Genomic DNA, 20,370 nt, shown 5'->3' with positions numbered 1-20,370 from the left:
GCTTAGAGCTTCGGCAGCTGAAGACACGGCCACCAATGGTGGGGCGATTAAAATCAGGGATGGGCAAGGACAGATTTGGAGGAGTGCAGAAACTCGGAGGGTGGTGGGGCTGTAAGAGTTTACAGAGATAGGGAGGGGCGAGGCCATGGAGAGTTTTGAAACCAAAGATTAGAATTTTAAAATCGAGGCGTTGCTTAACCAGGAGCCAATGTAGGTCAGTGAGCACAGGGGGATGGGTGAATGAGGTTATAGCAATAGGCCCTGACTTGCACACACTATTAGAGGAGACCCAATCTTTGTTTTGTTGCACTGGACACTGCCTGTGTGACCATCACACTCGATCCAGCATTGTGTTCAGTATTACACTGGAGTCTGCCTCTGTTATTATTGGATCAAACACTGTCTTTGTTACTCTCACAGTGGGCCATGCATTTGCTGTTATTACTCCGGACCCTGTCTCTGGAATTGTTACACTTGACCTGAAAATAACCTGCCCCTGTATTTCCAGTTCTAGTGCACACCTCTATTATGATTATAACTGTAGATCGTGTCTCGTATTCTATAGAGTATGTTTCTGGTATTGTTAAAGTGTTAAAGACTTCTGTTAGTGTGACACTATCACCTCTTTCAATTATTATTGCCAAAAAATTCTTTCAATATTAAAGACTTGTTTTTAGTGTAAAACTAGGCTTTGTGTCAGTTATTAATGCACCATACCCTGTCTCTGTTCCCTGTGTCTGTTCATATTACACTGGACCCTGTCTCTCTTTATATTACACTGGACCCTGTCTCTGTTTATATTACACTGGATCCTGTCTCTGTTTATATTACACTAGATCCTGTCTCTGTTTATATCACACTAGACCCTGTCTCTGTTTATATTACACTAGACCCTGTCTCTGTTTATATTACACTGAGCCCTGTCTCTGTTTATATTACACTAGACCCTGTCTCTGTTTATATTACACTAGACCCTGTCTCTGTTTATATTACACTGAGCCCTGTCTCTGTTTATATTACACTAGACCCTGTCTCTGTTTATATTACACTAGACCCTGTCTCTGTTTATATTACACTAGACCCTGTCTCTGTTTATATTACACTAGACACTGTCCCTGTTTATATTACACTAGACCCTGTCCCGGTTTATATTACACTAGACCCTGTCTCGGTTTATATTACACTGGGCCCTGACACTGTTTATATTACACTAGACCCTGTCCCGGTTTATATTACACTAGATCCTGTCTCTGTTTATATTACACTAGACCCTGTCTCTGTTTATATTACACTAGACCCTGTCTCTGTTTATATTACACTAGACCCTGTCCCGGTTTATATTACACTAGACCCTGTCTCGGTTTATACTGGGTCTTTTGTGCTGGCCCAATAGGGTGTGTCCAGGCTGGCCCAATAGTGTGTGCCGGGCCTGGAACCGGGGGGTGAACACGGGGCCTGCGGGCTGTGAGTCGTGGCCTGGCCCCGAGCCCGGGTGTGTGTGAAGCGGATGGTGCGGAGTGTTGTCACTCCGGCCTGGGCCTGCACTCGGGCTGTGTGACCCGCCCCCCGCCGGGTTTATTTAACCCAAGGGAACTATTGGTTCTGCACTTTGTGACCGACAGGCGACAAGCTCCGCCCACTGTCTAGCCTCCCCCCCCCTCCCCCGAATCATTCCATACAGGTGGTGCTGAGAAACAGGACTGGGGGAGGCATGTACTGGGACTGGGGTAAGGCACTTCAGCTGGGGGAGGAATGCACTGGGACTGGGGTAAGGCACTTCAGCTGGGGGAGGAATGCACTGGGACTGGCGTAAGGCACTTCGGCTGGGGGAGGCATGCACTGGGACTGGGGTAAGGCAAATACTGCGACTGGGATATGATAACTTTGGCTGCGGGAGGCATGCACTGGGACTGGGGCAAGGCACTTTGGCTGGGGAGTGCATTTCAAGAGATGGAACCCTGTGAGGTGGAGCAAACATTGCAGCGTTTGGGAATGACATGGATTCATTCAGGCCGGGCAGCGGGGATTATTTCAGGGAATAACAGTGGAGTTGTTTTTTGTTTAAACAGTTGAAACCCTGTCATTGTGGAACAACCACGCTTCTCGTGTCCTGGTCAAGTACGTGTGCAATAAGTGTCGTCATCTGGAGTAGCTCGATCTCCGGGTTTCGGAGCTTGAGCAGCAGCGAGTGTCACTGCATCCGCGAGGCTGAGAGCTACGTGGATAGCACCTTTCAGGGGGTCGTCACCTCGCAGCATAAGAGTGTGCAGGCAGAGAGGGAATGGGTGACTGCCCAGACAGACATGGAGGTCCAGGCAGGTAGTGCAGGACACCTCTCAGTGCATCTCACTCTCTGTACTGGTGGATCCTCAGGGAGTACAGCCAGAGCCAAGTCCAAGGCATCATGGGTGGCTCAACTGTACGGAACGGGGGGAAGGGCAAGGTCAGGTCGGCAATATTGAAAGGGATTTCAATAGTTACAGGAACAGACAGGCCTTTCTGCGGCCACCGACATAACTCCAGGATGGTCGGTTTTCTTCCTGGTGCCAGGGTCAAGGATGTCATTGAGAGACTGCAGGACATTCTGAGGGGCGAGGGTGAACAGACAGATTCCTGAGGGACTGGGGACTGTACAAGCCGGATAAGGTCACACCTCAACAGGGCTCCTACCATTATCCTCCCGGGGGTTTGCTAATGCTGTTGGGGAGGGTTTAAACTTGCTTGGCAGGGGGATGGGAACCTGAGCGTAGATTCGGGAGGGAGAGAAGCAAAGCTTGGAAATGGGAGCAGAAAATTCGTAAATGAGTTTGGAAGGCAGAGGAAACAAAGGCTAGAAAATCGACAACAAAGGAGTTTGGCCGTGCTTAATGGTATATACTTCAATGCAAGAAGTCTAGGGGATAAGGCAGATAAGCTGAGGTGTTGTCACAGCAGTGAGGAGGGATGAGATGTTGGAAGGATCATCAAATGAGGCCATATGTGTTGAACTGATGAACAAATGCGGGGCAATCACAATGTTGGGAGTGTACTATAAACAGTCAGAGGGAGATAGAAAAGCAAATATGGAGGAAGGTTTCTGAGAAGTCCAAAACCAATAGGGCAGCAATAGTCAGGGATTTCAACGACCACAGAATCATAGACATTTACAGCACAGAAGGAGGCCATTCGGCCCACTGTGTCTGTACCAGTCGAAAAAGAGCTATCCAGCCTAATCCCACTTTCCAGCTCTTGCTCCACAGTCTTGTGGGTTATGACACTTCCAGTGCATATCCAAGTATGTTTCAAATGTGGTGAGGGTTTCTGCCTCTACCACCCTTTCAGGCAGTGAGTTCCAGCCCCCCACCACCCTCTGAGTGAAAAATTTCTGCTCAACTCCCCTCTAATCCTTCTACCAATTACTTTAAATCTGTGCCCCCTGGTTATTGACCTCTCTGCGAAGGGAAATAGGTCAGTTCAGAGAAGGTTCACAAGGTTGATTCCTGAGATGAAGGGGTTGTCATATGAAGATAGGTTGAGCCTGTACTCATTGGAGTTTAGAAGACTGAGAGGTGATATTGAAATGTATAAGATGCTGAGGGGGCTTGACAGGTTTGATGCAGAGAGGATGTTTCCCCTCAAGAGGGAAACTAGAACTAGGGTGCATAGTTTCAGAATAAGGGGTTGTCCATTTAAAATGGAAATGAGAAAGAATTTCTCACCCAGAGGGTCGTGAATCTTTGGAATTCTCTGCCCCAGAGAACTGTGGAGGTCATTGAACATATTTAAGGTGGAGATAGACAGATTTTTGATAGATAAAGAAGTCAACGGTTTATGCGAGAGGGCAGGGAAGTGGGGTTGGGGCCAAGATCAGATCAGCCATGATCTTATTGAATGGTGGAGTGGGCTCGAGGGGTCCGATGGCCTACTCCTGCTATTTATTAGTCCTTATGTTCTTATGTCCTTCCTATCCACTCCATCTGGGACCCTCCATAATTTTGTACGCAATTCTATCCTCAGCCTCTATTCCAAAGAAAATAACACCACCCCATCTAAAATTCTTCAGCTAAAATTCTTCAGTCCAGGCAACATCCTTGTAAATCTCATCTGTACCCTCTCCAGTGCAAAGACATATTTCCTGCACTGTGGTGACCAGAACTGTGCGAATACTCTAGCTGTGGTCTAACTAGTGTTTTACACAGTCCGAGCATAACCTCCAGAGTCTGGAACTTACTGCCTGAAAGTAGAGGCAGAAACCCTCAGCGCATTTACCGAAGTACTTGTATATGCACTGGAAGTGCCGTAACCTACAGGGCTATGAACTAAGAGCTGGAAAGTGGGATTAGGCTGGATAGCTCTTTTTCAGACACACGAGGCCAAATGGCTTCCTTCTGTGTTGTAAACTGCTATGATTCCATGTCACCAATCCCCTCCTGTCTGATATAAACCCACCCCACAGTCACTGACACCAATCCCCTCCTGTCTGATATAAACCCACCCACAGTCACTGACACCAATCTTCTCCTGTCTGATATAAACCCACCCCATAGTCACTGACACCAATCCCCTCCTGTCTGATATAAACCTACCCCACAGTCACTGACACCAATCCCCTCCTGTCAGATATAAACCCACCCCACAGTCACTGACACCAATCCCCTCCTGTCTGATATAAACCCACCCCACAGTCACTGACACCAATCCCCTCCTGTCTGATATAAACCCACCCCACAGTCACTGACACCAATCCCCTCCTGTCAGATATAAACCCACCCCACAGTCACTGACACCAATCCCCTCCTGTCTGATATAAACCCACCCCACAGTCACTGACACCAATCCCTTCCTGTCAGATATAAACCCACCCCACAGTCACTGACACCAATCTTCTCCTGTCTGATATAAACCCACCCCACAGTCACTGACACCAATCCCCTCCTGTTTGATATAAACCCACCCCACAGTCACTGACACCAATGCCCTCCTGTCTGATATAAACCAACCATCATCATAGGCAGTCCCTTGGAGTCGCGGATGACTTGCTTCCACATTACAAATGAGGGCTCAGATGTCTGTTAAGTCCAATGCAGGAGCTACAGTCTCTGTCGCAGGTTGGACAGACGGTGGTTGAAAGTACGTTGGTTGAAGTGCTGGTTTGTTGAAGTGCTTGGGTTGTCGTGTGCTCCTCCCGCTGTCAGCGCTTGGTCTTCGCTTGCTCCAGGTGGAGAGACTCGAAGTGTTCGACGCCCTCACGGATTATTCTCTTCCACTCTGAGCGATCTTGTGCCAGGGATTCCCAGGTGTCGGTGGGAATGTTGAACTTCAAGGAGGCCTTGAGGGTGCCCTTGAAGTGTTTCCTCTGCCCCCGGGGCTCGCTTGCCATGTTGAAGCTCCAAGTAGAGTGCTTGCTTTGGGAGTCTCGTATCGGGCATGTGGACGATGTGTCCCATCCATCGTAGCTGATCGAGTGAGGTCAATGCTTCAGTGCTGAGGATGTTGGTCTGTGCGAGAACAGAAGTTGGTGTGTCTATCCTGCCAATGGATTTGCAGGATCTTCGGAGGCAGCGTTGATATTTTTCCAGTGCTTTGATGTGCCTGCTGTACATAGTCCATGTCTGAGAAGCGTGTCTGAGGGCAGGTATCACTGCTGCTCGGTAGACCATGAGCTTTGTGCCGGTTTTACGGTTCTGGTCTTCAAACACTCTATGCCTCAGGTGACCAAAGGCTGTGCTGACACACAGAAGGTGGTGTTGGACCTAGTCATTGATATGTGCCCTTGTTGACAGCAGGCTCCCGAGGTATGAAAAATGGACCATTTTGCCAAAGGCCTCATCGTGGATTTTGATCACTGGGGTGGGGTGGGGGTGAAGGGCAGTGCTGTGTGGTGGGGATAGGTTGATGGAGCACCTTTCTTTTACGGAGATGTTTAGTGTAAGGCCTATACTCTCAGACACTACGGTGAACGTGTTGACGATGGTTTGGAGCTCGTCCTCTGAGCGAGTGCAGACACAAGCATCATCTGCATATTGTAATTCGATGACAGAGGATGGCACGACCTTGGATCTGGTCTGAAGACGATGGAGGTTGAACAGTTTCCCATTTATTCTGTAGATTATCTCCACTCCAGCGGGAAGCTTACTGACGGTGAGATGTAGCAATGCAGCAAGGAAGATGGAGAAGAGCGTTCGTGCAGTGACACAGCCTTGCTTCACCCCGGTCCGTACATGAATTGGGTCTGTGGTGGATCCATTGCTCAGGATCACAGCTTGCATGTTATCACCAAGCAAGTGGAGGATGGTGACAAATTTTTGAGGACAGCCGAATTTGAAAAGTACACCCCATAATCCCTCACGGTTGACAGTGTCAAAGGCCTTGGTCAGGTCAAAGAAGGTTGAACCAATCCCACAGTCACTGACACCAATCTCCTCCCATGTGATATAAACCAATCCTTGTCACTGACACCAAGTGGACTGGGAAAATATGTTCAAGGGTAAGACTGTAGAAATGTAGTGACAAACATTTAAGGAGATATTTCATAATCTCAGCAGAGAAATAAAGATGTTAAGAGAAGAATGAACCATCCCTGGCTAACGAAGGAAGTAAAGGATGATATCAAATTGGAAAAAAAGCATACAATGTTGCAAAGGACAGTGGAAGGCCAGAGGATTGAGAAATGTTTAGAAACCAGCGAAGGAGGATTAATAATAATGATAAAGACAGAGATGATAGCATACAAGATCAAACGAGTAAGAAATATAAAAAGACAGTAAGAGCTTCTACAGGTATGTAAAAAAGAAACGAGTAGCTAAAGTCCCTTAGAAGATGAGACTGGAGAATTAATCATGGGAAACACGGAAATGGCAGAGACTTTGAACAGATATTTTCTATCGGTCTTCACAGTAGACACTAAAAACATCCCAATAGTTGTTAAAGGAGTTATTGTGGGGGGTGGGGGCCTTAAAAGAATCACTATCACTCGAGATAAAGTAGGAAGCAAACTAACGGGATTAAAGGTGGACAAGTCTCCTGGACCTGATGACATGCATCCCAGGGTCTTAAAAGAAGTGGCTGCAGAGATAGTGGATGCACTGGTTGTAATCTACCAATATTCCCTGAATTCTGGAGAGGTCCCAGTGGACTGGAATACTGCAAATCTAACATCCCTATTTAAGAAGGGAGGGAGACAGAAAGCAGGAAACTATAGACCAGTTAGCCTACCATCTATCAATGGGAAAATACTGGAGTCCATCATTTAGGAAGTAGTAGCAGGACATTTAGAAAATCATATTGCAGTCAAGCAGAGTCAGCATGGTTTTATGAAAGGGAAATCATGTTTGACAAATTTGCTGGAGTTGTTTGAAGATGTAACGAGCAGAGTGGATAAAGGACAACCCGTTGATGTATATTTGGATTTCCAGAAAGTATTCGATAAGGTTACTGCACAGGCTAAGTGCTCACGGGGTTGTCGATAATATATCAGCATGGATCGCGGATTGGGTAACACACAAAACAGAGTCGTGATAAATGGGTCATTTTCAGTTTGGCAAACTGTAATTAGTGGGGTGCCGCAGGGATCAGTGCTGGGACCTCAACTATTTATAATTGATATTAATGACTTGGATGAAGGGACCGAGTGTAACGCAACCAAATTATTGATGATACAAAGATAGGTGGGAAAGCAAGTTGTGAGGAGGATGCAAAGAATCTACAAATGGATATAGACAGGCTCAGTGAGTGGGCAAAAATCAGGCAGATGGACGACAATGTGGTAAAATGTCAGGTTATCTCCTTTTGGTAGGAAAAATAACAAAGCAAATTATTATTTAAATGGATGATTACAAAATACTGTTATACAGAGGGATCTGGGGGTTCTTGTACATGAAACTCAAAAAGTTAGTATACAGGTACAGCAAGTAATCAGGAAGGCAAATGGAATTCTGGCCTTTATTGCAAGGGGACGGAGTATAAAAGTCGAAGTCCTGCTACAACTGTACAGGTTATTGGTAAGACCACAGCTGGAGTACTGCGCACAGTTTTGGTCTGGACTTGTCTCCATTCCCGTGCTGAGGGGATTTCTACACCAGACAGGAGAGGAACCAGGGAGTGAACCTGAAGGTACCTTCTGTGGATGTGTTCAGTTCTATACTCCATGCTTCCCCTCCCTCCCATTTCTCCCCTCCCTCCCATTTCTCCCCTCCCCTGAAGGTACTGACTCTGGTTGGGTTCAGTTCTACACTCACTGGTTCCCCTCCCCTGAAGGGTGCTGACTCTGGCTGGGTTCAGTTCTATACTCATTGGTTCCCCTCCCCTGAAGGTACTGACTCTGGCTGGGTTCAGTTTTACAGCGAAATTGACCTATTTTGCCAAAAAGCCTGCCACTTGTTTTTTTGTTGATAAAAGTGGAACTAGTCCTCTTGGATGTATATAATTCCTGTCACAATGCGAGGCTGGTTTATATCAAGAACTCAGCCTTGGACAATAATTGTATGAAAAGCTTTGTAAACTTTGTAATGCGACTTAAGGACTAGTGCTAAAGCACGTGATGTAAAGTGACGTAATTTGTAAGATAAAAGAACCTCACTGGAGATATCAAATTGAGAAGCTGGTTCAGAGACAGGGGTATCTAACACTTCTCCCAAAGCTTTGTCTCCGATTTAATAAACCTCTTTTTATATATTATACAATCTCGGAAATATTTTTCCACAACACCCCACAGCATCTCTCTCTAAACCAATCACATCAAATAATTGGCAAAGGTTTAGAATCAACTAGATGAATAAGTAAACACATCACAGCCGAATAACCTAGCTCTATATTCACAGGAGAAAGTCTGTTATCTAACGCATCGAATGTCAATTGGTGAGATGAGCGACTGAATCACTGTCCACGTGCAACAGCATCCATTCCCACTGTCCCTACATTTACAGTGTTGAGTCAGGTGGGCGCACGAGTCTCGCAGGCTGAACGATTGGTTGAAGGTACATTCACACACACAACATGTGTCCTGTTTCTCCCCGCTGTGATTGGTGTTTTTACAAAGGCTGATGATAAGGTGATCCTAATCAATCCAGGGAATCTCTCAAATCTTGACGTGATGTCCGGTTTGAGTTTCCCAGCTGCAGATCCTCCTCTTCTAATACCCTGCAAATGGTGGTTACAAACGTTGTTACTTTAAGTAAAGGATTGAAATTCAGAACACACTATTCCAGATTCTACAGAACATCCTGTCCTCTCCTGTCCCCCCTAAGCTGTAAATTCCTTATTCAAGACTCTACCCTCCATCCTCACTCTCGAAAATCAACATTCCTTTCATCGCCGGAGATGTATTATCTCCAGAAAGTGCTGAATCTGGCTGGGTGCAATTCCACAGACATTAGAAAACCTCTCGTGCCTCACCGTCAGTCGACACAGTGAGTGCCAGCAGGATTCCCACTTTGGTAGGCATCACAGCCTCAAATCCTGTCCTCAAATGACATCCACACACTTCCCAGTTGACGTCACTTGATCGGTCTGAAGAGCAGGGGCAGTGTCTGATTTTTACTCTTATTTAGCCCAATGGTATTGAGGACAATTATAACCCCTGAACTGCTGCCTTGGCTGAGGTCAACCAACAGCCCAGATCAAGGATTGAACTTGGGACCTTCCCAGTCAGTATTGTAGTGTTCTAAAATTTGGGGGGTTGGGGAACGGTTAGAACAGAATATTTTGAAACAAATTTTACTCCACCTTTAAATGAAATCTTCCTCACACTGCACAATTCTGGACTCTTTCCAAATTATACAATTGGATCATCAAAATCAGTGAGACATTTTAGAAATGTTCAAGTAACTGAAATGGACAGCTTTACAATCACTGCACAGTACAGAAGGGAGCGACTGTTAATGGTAGCTCGGTTAGTGAAGTCCTCCGACACCCCAAGATAAACTGGACTGTCACTTTAACTATAAAGAAGCAGAGAAAGGGGAGTCCCCGTCCCTTTAAATACCTGCCCCATTCCCCCAGGCAGTGGGAGGAGGAACAGCGCACGGTCTCTTTATATCCTGACCCGGCAAGCACCGCCGGATGGGCTGCCGCAGGGTCCTAAAATGCACATCGTAATAACGGTCGGGTTGAGCAGAACAACTGAAAAGGGCAAACACAGAGTCTTTGCTATATATATAAATATTTATGTGTGTTTGAAAACAAAACACAACACTCTTAATGTTTGCTAGTCAATTCCACAGAGATAAATACTTATCTTCACCAATTATTTTCCAACAATTTATTTCCATTCTGTTTACAATGCAATTGCGGGGTGTTTAATAACTTTACCATTTATTGATAACACATTGTCTTGTGTGCTCTTGTTCAAAAAGTGACGTCACACTGACCATTCTGTTACAAGGTGACCATGTCTGTCTGCAGTATTCAGTGGGAAAGCGGATTAAATCACATCGAGGATAAAGAGCAGCCCCCACCCCCCCTCCCCGCCGTCTCTGCGCTTTATTGTCCAGTGATCATCGCACCGTCACACAGAAGCTCCTGAGATTTACCTCCAGTGTGAAAGAGGAGCTGGGGTGAGGAGTTGTATTTAGAGAGGGAGTTGAAGAGTCGGGGTGAAGGAGGTGTATGAGTGAAAGGGATTTACTGAAATTAATCACCTCTGTTGTGCTATGATGCGGTTCACTTTTATTTTAAAATGTTTATAATTCACTGAAGTTAAATGCGGGGCAGCAGTTACTTGTGGGCACTGGGTTGTTTCTGTTGAATTCATGTGGACCGTGTTAATTGGGAATAGACTGAGTGGGATCATTCTGTGCTGAATGCAATGCTGGGCTGCGGGTTTGCACTCAGTCCCAGTGACGAGGTGCTTTCGACAACAAATCCAAAAACTACTCGCATTGTGACACCAAATCCAGGGACCACTTACACTGAGACACCAAATCCAGGGACCACTTACACTGCGACACTAGATCCTTGGATCAGTTACACTGAGGCACCAAATCCAGGGACCACTTACACTGAGACTACAAAATTACATAGGATTTACGACACACAAATGGGCCATTCGGAATAATCAGTCCATGCTGGCGTTTGTGCACCATTCGGGAATTAGAGAGTCTTAGTGTGGGCAATGGTCATGATGCTGAAACCAGCTCTAGTGAGGGCAAAAGCTGAGTAATGGATGAAGATATGACGGTGGAATCACATGGTGACTGGAGGGGTCTGGTACAGGAACATAAGAAGTAGGAACAGGAGTCGGTCACCTGGACCCTCATGGCTGATCTGATCATGGACTCAGCTCCACTTTCCTGCCCGTTCCCCATAACCCTTTATTCCCTTATTGCTGAAAAATCTATATATCTCCGCCTTAAATATATTCAATGACCGAGCCTCCACAGCTCTCGGGGGCAGAGAATTCCACAGATTTACAACCATCTGAGAGAAGAAATTCCTCCTCATCTCAGTTTTAAATAGGCGGTCCCTTATTCTGAGACTTTGCCCCCTAGTTTTAGTTTCCCCTGTGCGTGGAAATATCCTCTCTGCAAGCATATTGTCGAGCTTCCTCATGATCCTATATTTTTCAATAAGATCACCTCTCATTCTTCTGAACTCCAATGAGCATAGGTCCAACCTACTCAACCTATCTTCATAAGTCAATCACCTCATCACTGCAATCAACCCAGTGAACTTTCTCTGAGACACCTCCAATGCAATTATATTCCTCCTTAAATACGGAGATGAAAACTGTATGCAGTACTCTTGGTTTGGATTCACCAATACCTTGTGCAGTTGCAGCAGGAATTCTCAGCTTTTCTAATCCATCCCCCTTGCAATAAAGTCCAACATTCCATTTGCCTTCCTGATTACTTGCTGTACCTGCATACTAACGTTTTGTGTTTCATACACAAGGACCCCCAACTCCCTCTGTATTGCAGCACTTTGCAATTTTTCTCCATTTAAATTATAATTTGCTTTTCTATTTTTTTCAATTTTGTAATAGGTTATTGTCAGAAGCACTTTTCAGACAGGCTGATAATTTGATGTAACCAGCACAGCAAACGTATCCGTCTGTTCTTGTTCCAAAATACCAAAATCTAATGTCCCTAATTAAATGTTCGGTGAGATTTGTAGAGAAGGGAGGAAATGAGGCTTGCAGGAAAGAAGGTTCTTTGAATGAACAGTTTGTGAGGCAGGTTTGTGACTCGTCTGCATGAGGTTAAAGGCATGAAATGGAAAAGGACACGTCCAGTGACACTTATATTGTCAATAATGGTTTCTGTGTTAATTACTCATCATCATAGGCTGTTCCGCGGAATCAAGGAAGACTTGCTTCCGCTCCTGTAGTAAGTTCTTTGGTGGCTGAACAGTCCAATACGAGAGCCACTGACTTGTCACAGATGGGGCAGATAGTCGTTCAGGGAACGGGTAGGTGGGACTGGTTTGTGCACGCTCTTTGTGCTGCCTGCACTTGATATCTGAATGCTCTCTGCATTGAGACTCAAGCGCCCTCCCGGATGCACTTCCTCTGCTTAGTGCGGTCTTTGGCCAGGGACTCCCAGGTGTCAGTGGGGATGTCGCACTTTATCAGGGAGGCTTTGAGGGTGTCCTTGTAACCTTTCTGCTGCCCACGTTTGGCTTGTTTACCATGAAGGACCTCCACAAAGAGCATTTGCTTCGGGAGTCTCATGTCTGGCATGCAAACTGTGTGGCCTGCCCAGCGGAGCTGATCGAGTGTGGTCAGTGCTTCAATGCTGGGGATGTTAGCCTAGACGAGCACGCTGATGTTGGTGCGCCTATCATTCCAGGGTATTTGTAGGATCTTGTGGAGACATCATTGGTGATATATCTCCAATGACTTGAGGTGTCTGCTGTATATGGTCCGTGCCTCTGAGCCATTCAGGATGGTGGGTATTACTACAGCCCTGTAGACCATGAGCTTGATGGTAGCTTTGAGGGCCTGGTCTTTGAGCACTCTTTTCCTCCGCCGGCTGAAGGCTGCACTGCCGCACTGGAGGTGGTGTTGAATCTCCTCATCAATGTCTGCTTTTGTTGATAAGATGCTCCCGCGGTATGGGAAATGGTCCATGTTGTCGAGGGCTGCGCCGTGGATCTTGATGACTGGGTGGCAGTGTTGTACGTTGAGCACTGGCTGGTGGAGGATCTTTGTCTTACGGATATTTAGCGTAAGGCCCATGCTTTCGTGTTCCTCAGTAAATACGTCGACAATATCCTGGAGTTCAGCCTCAGAATGTGCGCAGACACAGGCGTTGTCCACGTACTGTAGCTCAACGACAGAGGTTGGGGTTATCTTGGACTTTGTCCCGGAGGCAGCGAAGATTAAACAGGTTCCTGCTGGTTCTGTAGTTTGGTTCCACTCCAGCAGGGAATTTGTTGACTGTGAGGTAGAGCATGGTAACGAGGAAGATTGAGAAGAGGATGGGAGCAATGACGCAGCCCTGTTTGACACTGGTCCGGACGTGGATTGGATCTGTAATGGATCCGTTGGTAAGGATTATCACCTGCATGTCATCATGGAGCAGGTGAAGGATGTTGACACATTTTTGAGGGCATCCAAAGTGGAGGAGGACGCTCCATAGAGCCTCATGGTTCACAGTGTCAAATCCCTTTGTAAGGTTGAAAAAGCCCATGTATTACAGCTGGCGCTGGTCCCTGCATTTTTCCTGCAGCTGTCGCGCTCCAAAGATCATGTCCGAAGTGCCCCGTGGGGCACTGTGATTCCAGGAGGAGCTCCTCGGTCACAGGGAGAAGACGGTTGAAGAGGGCTCGAGCAAAAACTTTCCCAGTGCCTGATTAGCAGGGAGATCCCTCTGTAGTTGCTGCAGTTGGAATTGCCCCCCTTTTTTTTAAAGATGGTCACGATCATTGCATCTCTGTGATCTCCCGTCATGCTCTCCTCCCTCCAGATGAGAGCGATGAGGTCATGTATCCATGCCAACAGCACATCTCCGCCATGCTTTAGCGCCTCAGTAGGGATTCCATTCGCTCCCGTAGCCTTGTTGTTCTTGAGCTGTCTTATGGATTTTCCTACCTCATGCAACGTTGTTGTTTCACTGAAGTGGGGGCGGGACGCATGCTGTGGGATGGAGTCGAGAACACTCAAGTTAAAGTCAGAATGTCGATTGAGGAGATCTTCGAAGTGCTCCTTCCAGCAGGCCTTGACAACCTCGGTGTCCTTGATGAGTGCTTCCACATTCTTGGCCAGCAGTCGGGTGGGACCTTGGGAGTTTGGACCGTAGGTGGCCTTGACTGATATGAAGAATCCTCGCACATCATGGCTGTTGGCCAGTTATTGTATCTTCTGTGCTTTCTCCATCCACTACCTGTTCTTTAGGTGCTAGGTTTTTTGTTGGACCTCAGCTTTGAGCCGCCTGTAGTGTTGTTTTGCTGCTCCTGAGTTGGGTTTTTGCTTGAGCCTCAGAAATATAAATTCTTGGATCTCTGATCATTCTCATCAAACCAGTCCTCGTGTGTTCTGGTTGAAAGACCAAGTGTCTCTTCACAGGCACTGGTTATGAGGCCTGGAGGGCAGACCAAGAACTGTGGGCATTCAGCATCTCAGCGTCATCAAGGCACGTCAGGTTAGCTGTGAAGCGTTGGCTGTATAGGGCTGTCTTAGCTGGGTCTTTAAGTGCCCCGGCATTGACTTTCTTGTGGCACTGCTTCTGCTGTCCCCTCCGCTTTGGGGTTAATGTCGATGATGAGTCAGGCGGTCGTCCGGCCAACAGTCGTCAGCTTCTGTCATGACGTGGGTGATGTTCACACCCTTGCAATCCCTGGCTCGGACGATGACATAGTCGAGCAGGTGCCAGCATTTGGAGCAAGGGTGTTGCCACGATGCCTTGTATTTTTCCTTCTGGCGGAACAAGGTGTTGGTGATGAGAAGTTCATGTTCTAGATATTTTGTCAGGAGTAGAATACTGCTGGAGTTGGCTTTCCCTACCCCCTCACTGCCAATCACGCATCCCCAGAAGGCTGTATCTTTGCCGACCCTGGCATTGAAGTCACCGAGGAGGATCAGTTTGTCACCTGCGGGGACACAGGACAGGAATGTTTCGAGGTTGGAATAAAAACCCTCTTTAGTCTCATCCATTGCATCCAGTGTTGGGGCATACGCACCGATGACTGTGGCGCATTGGTTCCGGGATAGGGTGAGTTGAAGCATCAAGAGGCGTTCGTTAACCGCACAGGGGGTGTCTTTGCGGCTGTCGACCAGCTCATTTTGATGGCGAAGCCGACTTTATGAAGGTGGCGTTCTTCCTCTGGTTTTCTTTTCCAGAAAAAGGTGTAACCTCCATCTTGTTCCTTGAGCTAGCCTTCCCCTGCCTGCCGGATCTCGCTTAGGGTGGCGATGTCGATGTCAAAGCTTCTAAGTTCCTGGGCAACTATGGTGGTGCGGCATTCTGGCCTGTCCAATGGGAGTCCTGTCGTTTCAGGTCCCGAACTTCATGTTAACGGAGTGGAAGATGCCTGTGTGTGAGTTCTTTTAACGTGGGGCGGCATAGCTGAGCAAGGTCTTGGTCCAGTGGCAAGGGATCCAAGACGACTGGAGACCAGACACTTCTGTATGAGCCGAATTGCCTAAGGCGAAATGTTGGCTGGAATCTCGGCGTTGAGGAGCACCCTTGTTGGTAAGTGGTCTGAGGCTTAGTTGGGGGCAGGCATTAGGAAGTCAGTTATCTGCTGGAGTTCCAAGTGGGAGGTCAGCAAGGAGTAGGAGGGTGAAAGAATCATAGCCAGGCCACCAGTGGGGAAGGGGAGGTGCAGCCATCGACGAGGAGAGACATATAGGCCCGCTGCTGGAGGGACGAAAACCCGCCGCTCGAGGGATGTAGGCCCGCCGCAGGAGGGGCTGGGTGATGTCGCGGTCGCCGGGTCGGAGGCACACCTGCTTGCTGGGCGTCGTCGTGAGCAACCTGCTTTCAAACGGCTGAAAATTTTGCTAATAAAACACACCAAACTATTTTCTATTTAGATTGGGGTACAGTATTCAATTGCTTAAAAGAAAATTATTCTTAAAGGTTCCTCCACATTGTTTAAAAGTTTCTTCAGAAGTTTTAAAAGTTTCTCCAGGAGTTTTAAAAAAGGTTTCCCAAATTATTTAAAATTTTCTCCAGAGTTTTTAAAAGTTTCCCCAAGTTGTTTAAAAGTTTCTCTTGAAGTTTTAAAAGTTTTCCCAAGTTGATTAAAAGTTTAAAATGAAAGTCAGTAGTAACCTACCTGCCTTCGTACTGTTCCATGGGTGCTGCCATCCCACTGCAGCTGCACAAAGCCCTGGCTCGACCACACCTGGAGCACTGCGGGGAAGTAGAGGCTCAGTCATCTCTGAAGGGGGCCCGAATGCCTGGACGCCATGTACATTCCCAGGGTCAGAATCCCCATGTACAATCCAAGGGTTAGAATCCCTCTCTACATTCGCAGTGTCAGAATCCGCATGTACAATGCCAGCGTTAGAATCCCCATGGACAGTCCCAGGTTTAGATTCCCCATGTACTCTCCCAGGGTTAGAATGCCCACATACTCTCCCAGGGATAAAATCCCCATGTACAGTCCCAGGGTTAGAATCCCCATTTACAGTGCCTAGGTTAGAACCCCCATGTATGGTCCCGGGGTTAGAATCCCCATGTACTCTCCCAGTGTTAGAATTCCCAAGTACTCTCCCAGGGTTAGAATCCCCATGTACAGTACCAGGATTGGAATCCCAATGTACAGTCTCAGGTTTTGAGATTGAGGCCTTGAATCTGAGTTGGGGAAAAATCATAGAAACATGATTCAATTTCTATCCTAAACTATTTGAAATCAAATCAAATGAATTGTTGCAATTAACACATTACTTTCATGCCAAATGGGAAACAAGTGATGTGTGGGCTGTGCAGGAGTGTTTGCGCCCGGTTACACAGCATGTCCTGGCTCTCCACTCTAAATGCACTTCTTTAGGTTCACAGTCTCATTGACACATCCAAGTGACGAGATGGACCTCGCCCTTTAAACCCCATCAGAGAAATATCAGCATTTGATGTTTAATTTGCTAAACCTTTATAAAACACTGGTTAAGCCTCAGCTGGAGAATTGTGTTCAAGTTTGGGCTCCAAACTTTCGTAATGATGGCAAGCTTTTAGAGAAGGTGCAGAAGGAATGGTGCCAGGGAGATGAGACTTCCGTGATGTGGAGAGCCTGGTGACGTTTTCTCCAGAGAGCAGGAAATGATAAAAGGAGATTTGATGGAGATGTACAAAATTATGAACGATTTAGATAGAGTAAATATGGAGAAGGTGTTTCCAGTGGCATTAGGGTAGGTAACCAAAGGAGTCAGACTTCCGATGATTGGCAAAATAACGATAGGTGAGATGTGGGATCATTTGTTACTCAGCGAATTGTTATGATCCAGATTGCACTGTCTGAAATAGTGGTGGAAGCAGATTGAATTGTAACTTTTAAAAGGGAATTGTATAAATACTTGCTGGGAAAAATATATCTAGCAATGGGTAAAGAGCAGAGGAGTGAGACTCATTGAACAGCCCACCAAAGAGCCGGTACAACAGGATGGGCTGCATGGCCTCCTGTGCCGTCCTCTCGGGGACAATGGCGGATGATCTTACCCAGAGTGCTCTGCCCGTCGGAAAACGCCCTATCTCCATCAGCAGGGGGGCAACTTGGGTAGAGCTGGTCCCTGGAGAGCACGCCCCTGTGCGGAGAGGCTCCCGGGAACTGATAGGAGCTAGTACGGCATTAGCATCACCAAGTGTGGCTGTTAGGCGCCAGGCAACACCGAGTGTGACTCTCAGTCCCGGGCAGCACCGAGTGTGGCTCCCAGGCCCCATGCACCAGGCCCCATGCATCACTGAGTGCGGCTCTCAGGCCCCGGTCAACACCGAGAGTGGCTCTCAGGCCCCGGGCAACACCGAGTGCGGCTCTCAGGCCCCGGGCAACACCGAGTGTGGCTCTCGGGTCCCGGGCAACACCGAATGCGGCTCTCAGCCTGCGTGTCAAAGCCTCCGGGCCTGGCACCAGCAAACCCCGGGTGCAGTGCCTCCGCCACACCACGAAAACAAATACTTGCGTTTATACAGCATGTCCAGCAATTCCCAGCTGCTCCGTATCAGGGTGGGCACTGAATGCGGAAGTCACTCCCTGGCCTCCTGTACAGTATAGAATGAGGCAGTCCCTTGAATCGATGATGACCCACTTCCACACCAAAACGGATGAGTTCACAGATGTTTCACGATGAGACCTGATATTCCAGGTCCAGAACTACCTATTAAAGTGTGGAAGAAGCTTGTGTGTGGATTCTTTTAATGTGGGTAACCGTTGCACACCAGCCACCACACGGGCTGAACAAAGTGAGGTCTTGGTCCAGTGGCAAAGGTTAACCAAGACGACTGGCGACCAAGCTCTGCTGCACAGACCTGGTGCACATATTTGCAATGCCCATAGATCGCAGTGCGGTCTGGCCCATGCTGTCCCTGGACCCTTGCCGATTCTGGGCCCCGAACTCACAACTCTTGTGGCTCCAATCTCTCCACCCCAAACTCTCATCTCTCGTGGGGCCCAATCTCTCCGCCCCGAACTCTCGCCTTTCGTGGGCCCCAATCTCTCCGCCCGAAGTCTCGCCTCTCATGGGGCCCAATGTCGCCACCCAGAACTCTCGCCGCTTGTGGGCCCCAATCTCTATGCCCTGAACTCTAGCCTCTCCTTGGCCCCAATCTCTCCTCCCCGAACTGTCGCCTCTCCTTGGCTCCAATCTCTCCTCCCCAAATTCTCGCCTGTCCTTGGCCCCAATCTCTCCATTCCGAACTCTTGCCTCTCCTTGGCCCCAAACTCTCAGCCCCGAACTCTCGCCTCTTGTAGGCCGCAGTCTCTCAGGCCCGATCTCCCGGCGCTACTCCACCCCGACTTCACCACTCCTCTGCTGCTTGCCGCATCGCCTGCTGTACCTGGGCCGTTCCGATGGTCCTGCCCATGCTCCAATCGCTGACCTGGATTCCAGTACAAAGCAAAATCATTGAGGAAGAAATAAGCGGGATATCTAGACAGGAATAATTCAATCAAGCAGATGCAGCATGGATTCATGAAGGGGAAATCATGTTAAACTAATTTACTGGAATTCTTTGAGGATATAACGAGCATGGTGGATATAGAGGTGTACCGATGGATGTGGTGTATTTAGATTTCCAAATGGCATTCGATAAGGTGCCACACAAAAGGTTACTGCACAAGATAGAGGTATGTGGCGTCAAAGGAAATGTATTAGCATGAATAGAGAATTGGCTGGCGAACAGAACGCAGAGAGTCGGGATAAATGGGTCCTTTTCGGGTTGGAAATCGGTGGTTAGTGGTGTGCCACAGGGATCGGTGCTGGGACCACAACTGTTTACAATATACATAGATGACCTGGAAGAGGGGACAAAGTGTAGTGTAACAAAATTTGCAGATGAAACTAAGATTAGTGGGAAAGCGGGTTTTGTAGAGGACTCAGAGAGGCTGCAAAGAAATTTGGATAGGTTAAGCAAATGGGCTAAGGTTTGGCAGATGGAATACAATGTCGGAAAGTGTGAGGTCATCCACCTTGGGAAAAAAAACAGCAAAGGGGAATATTATTTGAATGGGGAGAAATTACAACATGCTGAGGTGCAGAGGGTCCTGGGGGTCCTTGTGCATGAATCCCAAAAAGTTAGTTTGCAGGTGCAGCAGGTAATCAGGAAGGCGAATGGAATGTTGGCCTTCATTGCGAGAGGGATGGAGTACAAAAGCAGGGAGGTCCTGCTGCAACTGTATAGGGTATTGGTAAGGCTGCACCTGGAGTACTGCGTGCAGTTTTGGTCACCTTACTTAAGGAAGGATATACTGGCTTTGAAGGGGGTACAGAGACGATTCACTCGGCTGATTCCGGAGATGAGGAGGTTACCTTGTGATGATAGATTGAGTAGACTGGGTCTTTACTCGTTGGAGTTCAGAATGATGAGGGGTGGTCTTATAGAAACATTTAAAATCAAGGAAGGGATAGACAACATAGAGGCAGATGGGTTGTTTCCACTTGTAGGGGAGACTAGAACTCGGGGGCAAGGCCTCAAAATACGGGGGAGCCAATTTAAAACCGAGTTGAGAAGGAATTTCTTCTCCCAGAGGGTTGTGAATCTTGACAGTGTAAGGTGTGGATGATATCCACGCAAGGATGCTAAAAGAGATGGGATGGGTGCTCTGCCAGCCACTTGCCCATATCGCCAACAGCTCAGTAGATTCATGGGTTGTTCCCTGAGATTGGAAGGTAGCCGATGTAGATCCCATTTTTCAATTGTGCACAAGTCAGAGCTCGGGAACTGAAGGCCCATCAACGTGACCTCCATCACTGGGAAGGTGCTTGAAGGGATCCTGAGAGATGCTGTTTTCCATCAT

The 20,370-nt window shown here is 47.6% G+C and overlaps 1 protein-coding gene across 1 annotated transcript in view; it reads right to left on the bottom strand.

Annotated features, from left to right (window-relative positions):
- Positions 1 to 13,153, bottom strand: part of LOC139235415 (zinc finger protein 3-like) — a 47,110-nt gene extending 33,957 nt beyond the window's left edge. Inside the window, exon 1 of the mRNA XM_070866539.1 lies at positions 13,097 to 13,153. Coding sequence (XP_070722640.1) covers positions 13,097 to 13,153 — 57 coding nt within the window. The remainder of the gene's footprint in view (positions 1 to 13,096) is intronic.
- Between the last annotated feature and the right edge of the window lie 7,217 nt (positions 13,154 to 20,370).

This window comes from Pristiophorus japonicus, chromosome 23 (genome assembly GCF_044704955.1).
Source record: "Pristiophorus japonicus isolate sPriJap1 chromosome 23, sPriJap1.hap1, whole genome shotgun sequence".
NCBI classification, from domain to species: Eukaryota; Metazoa; Chordata; class Chondrichthyes; family Pristiophoridae; genus Pristiophorus; species Pristiophorus japonicus.
The sequence above is the reverse complement of the archived record's forward strand: the minus strand, read 5'-3'. Positions and strand labels throughout refer to the sequence as shown.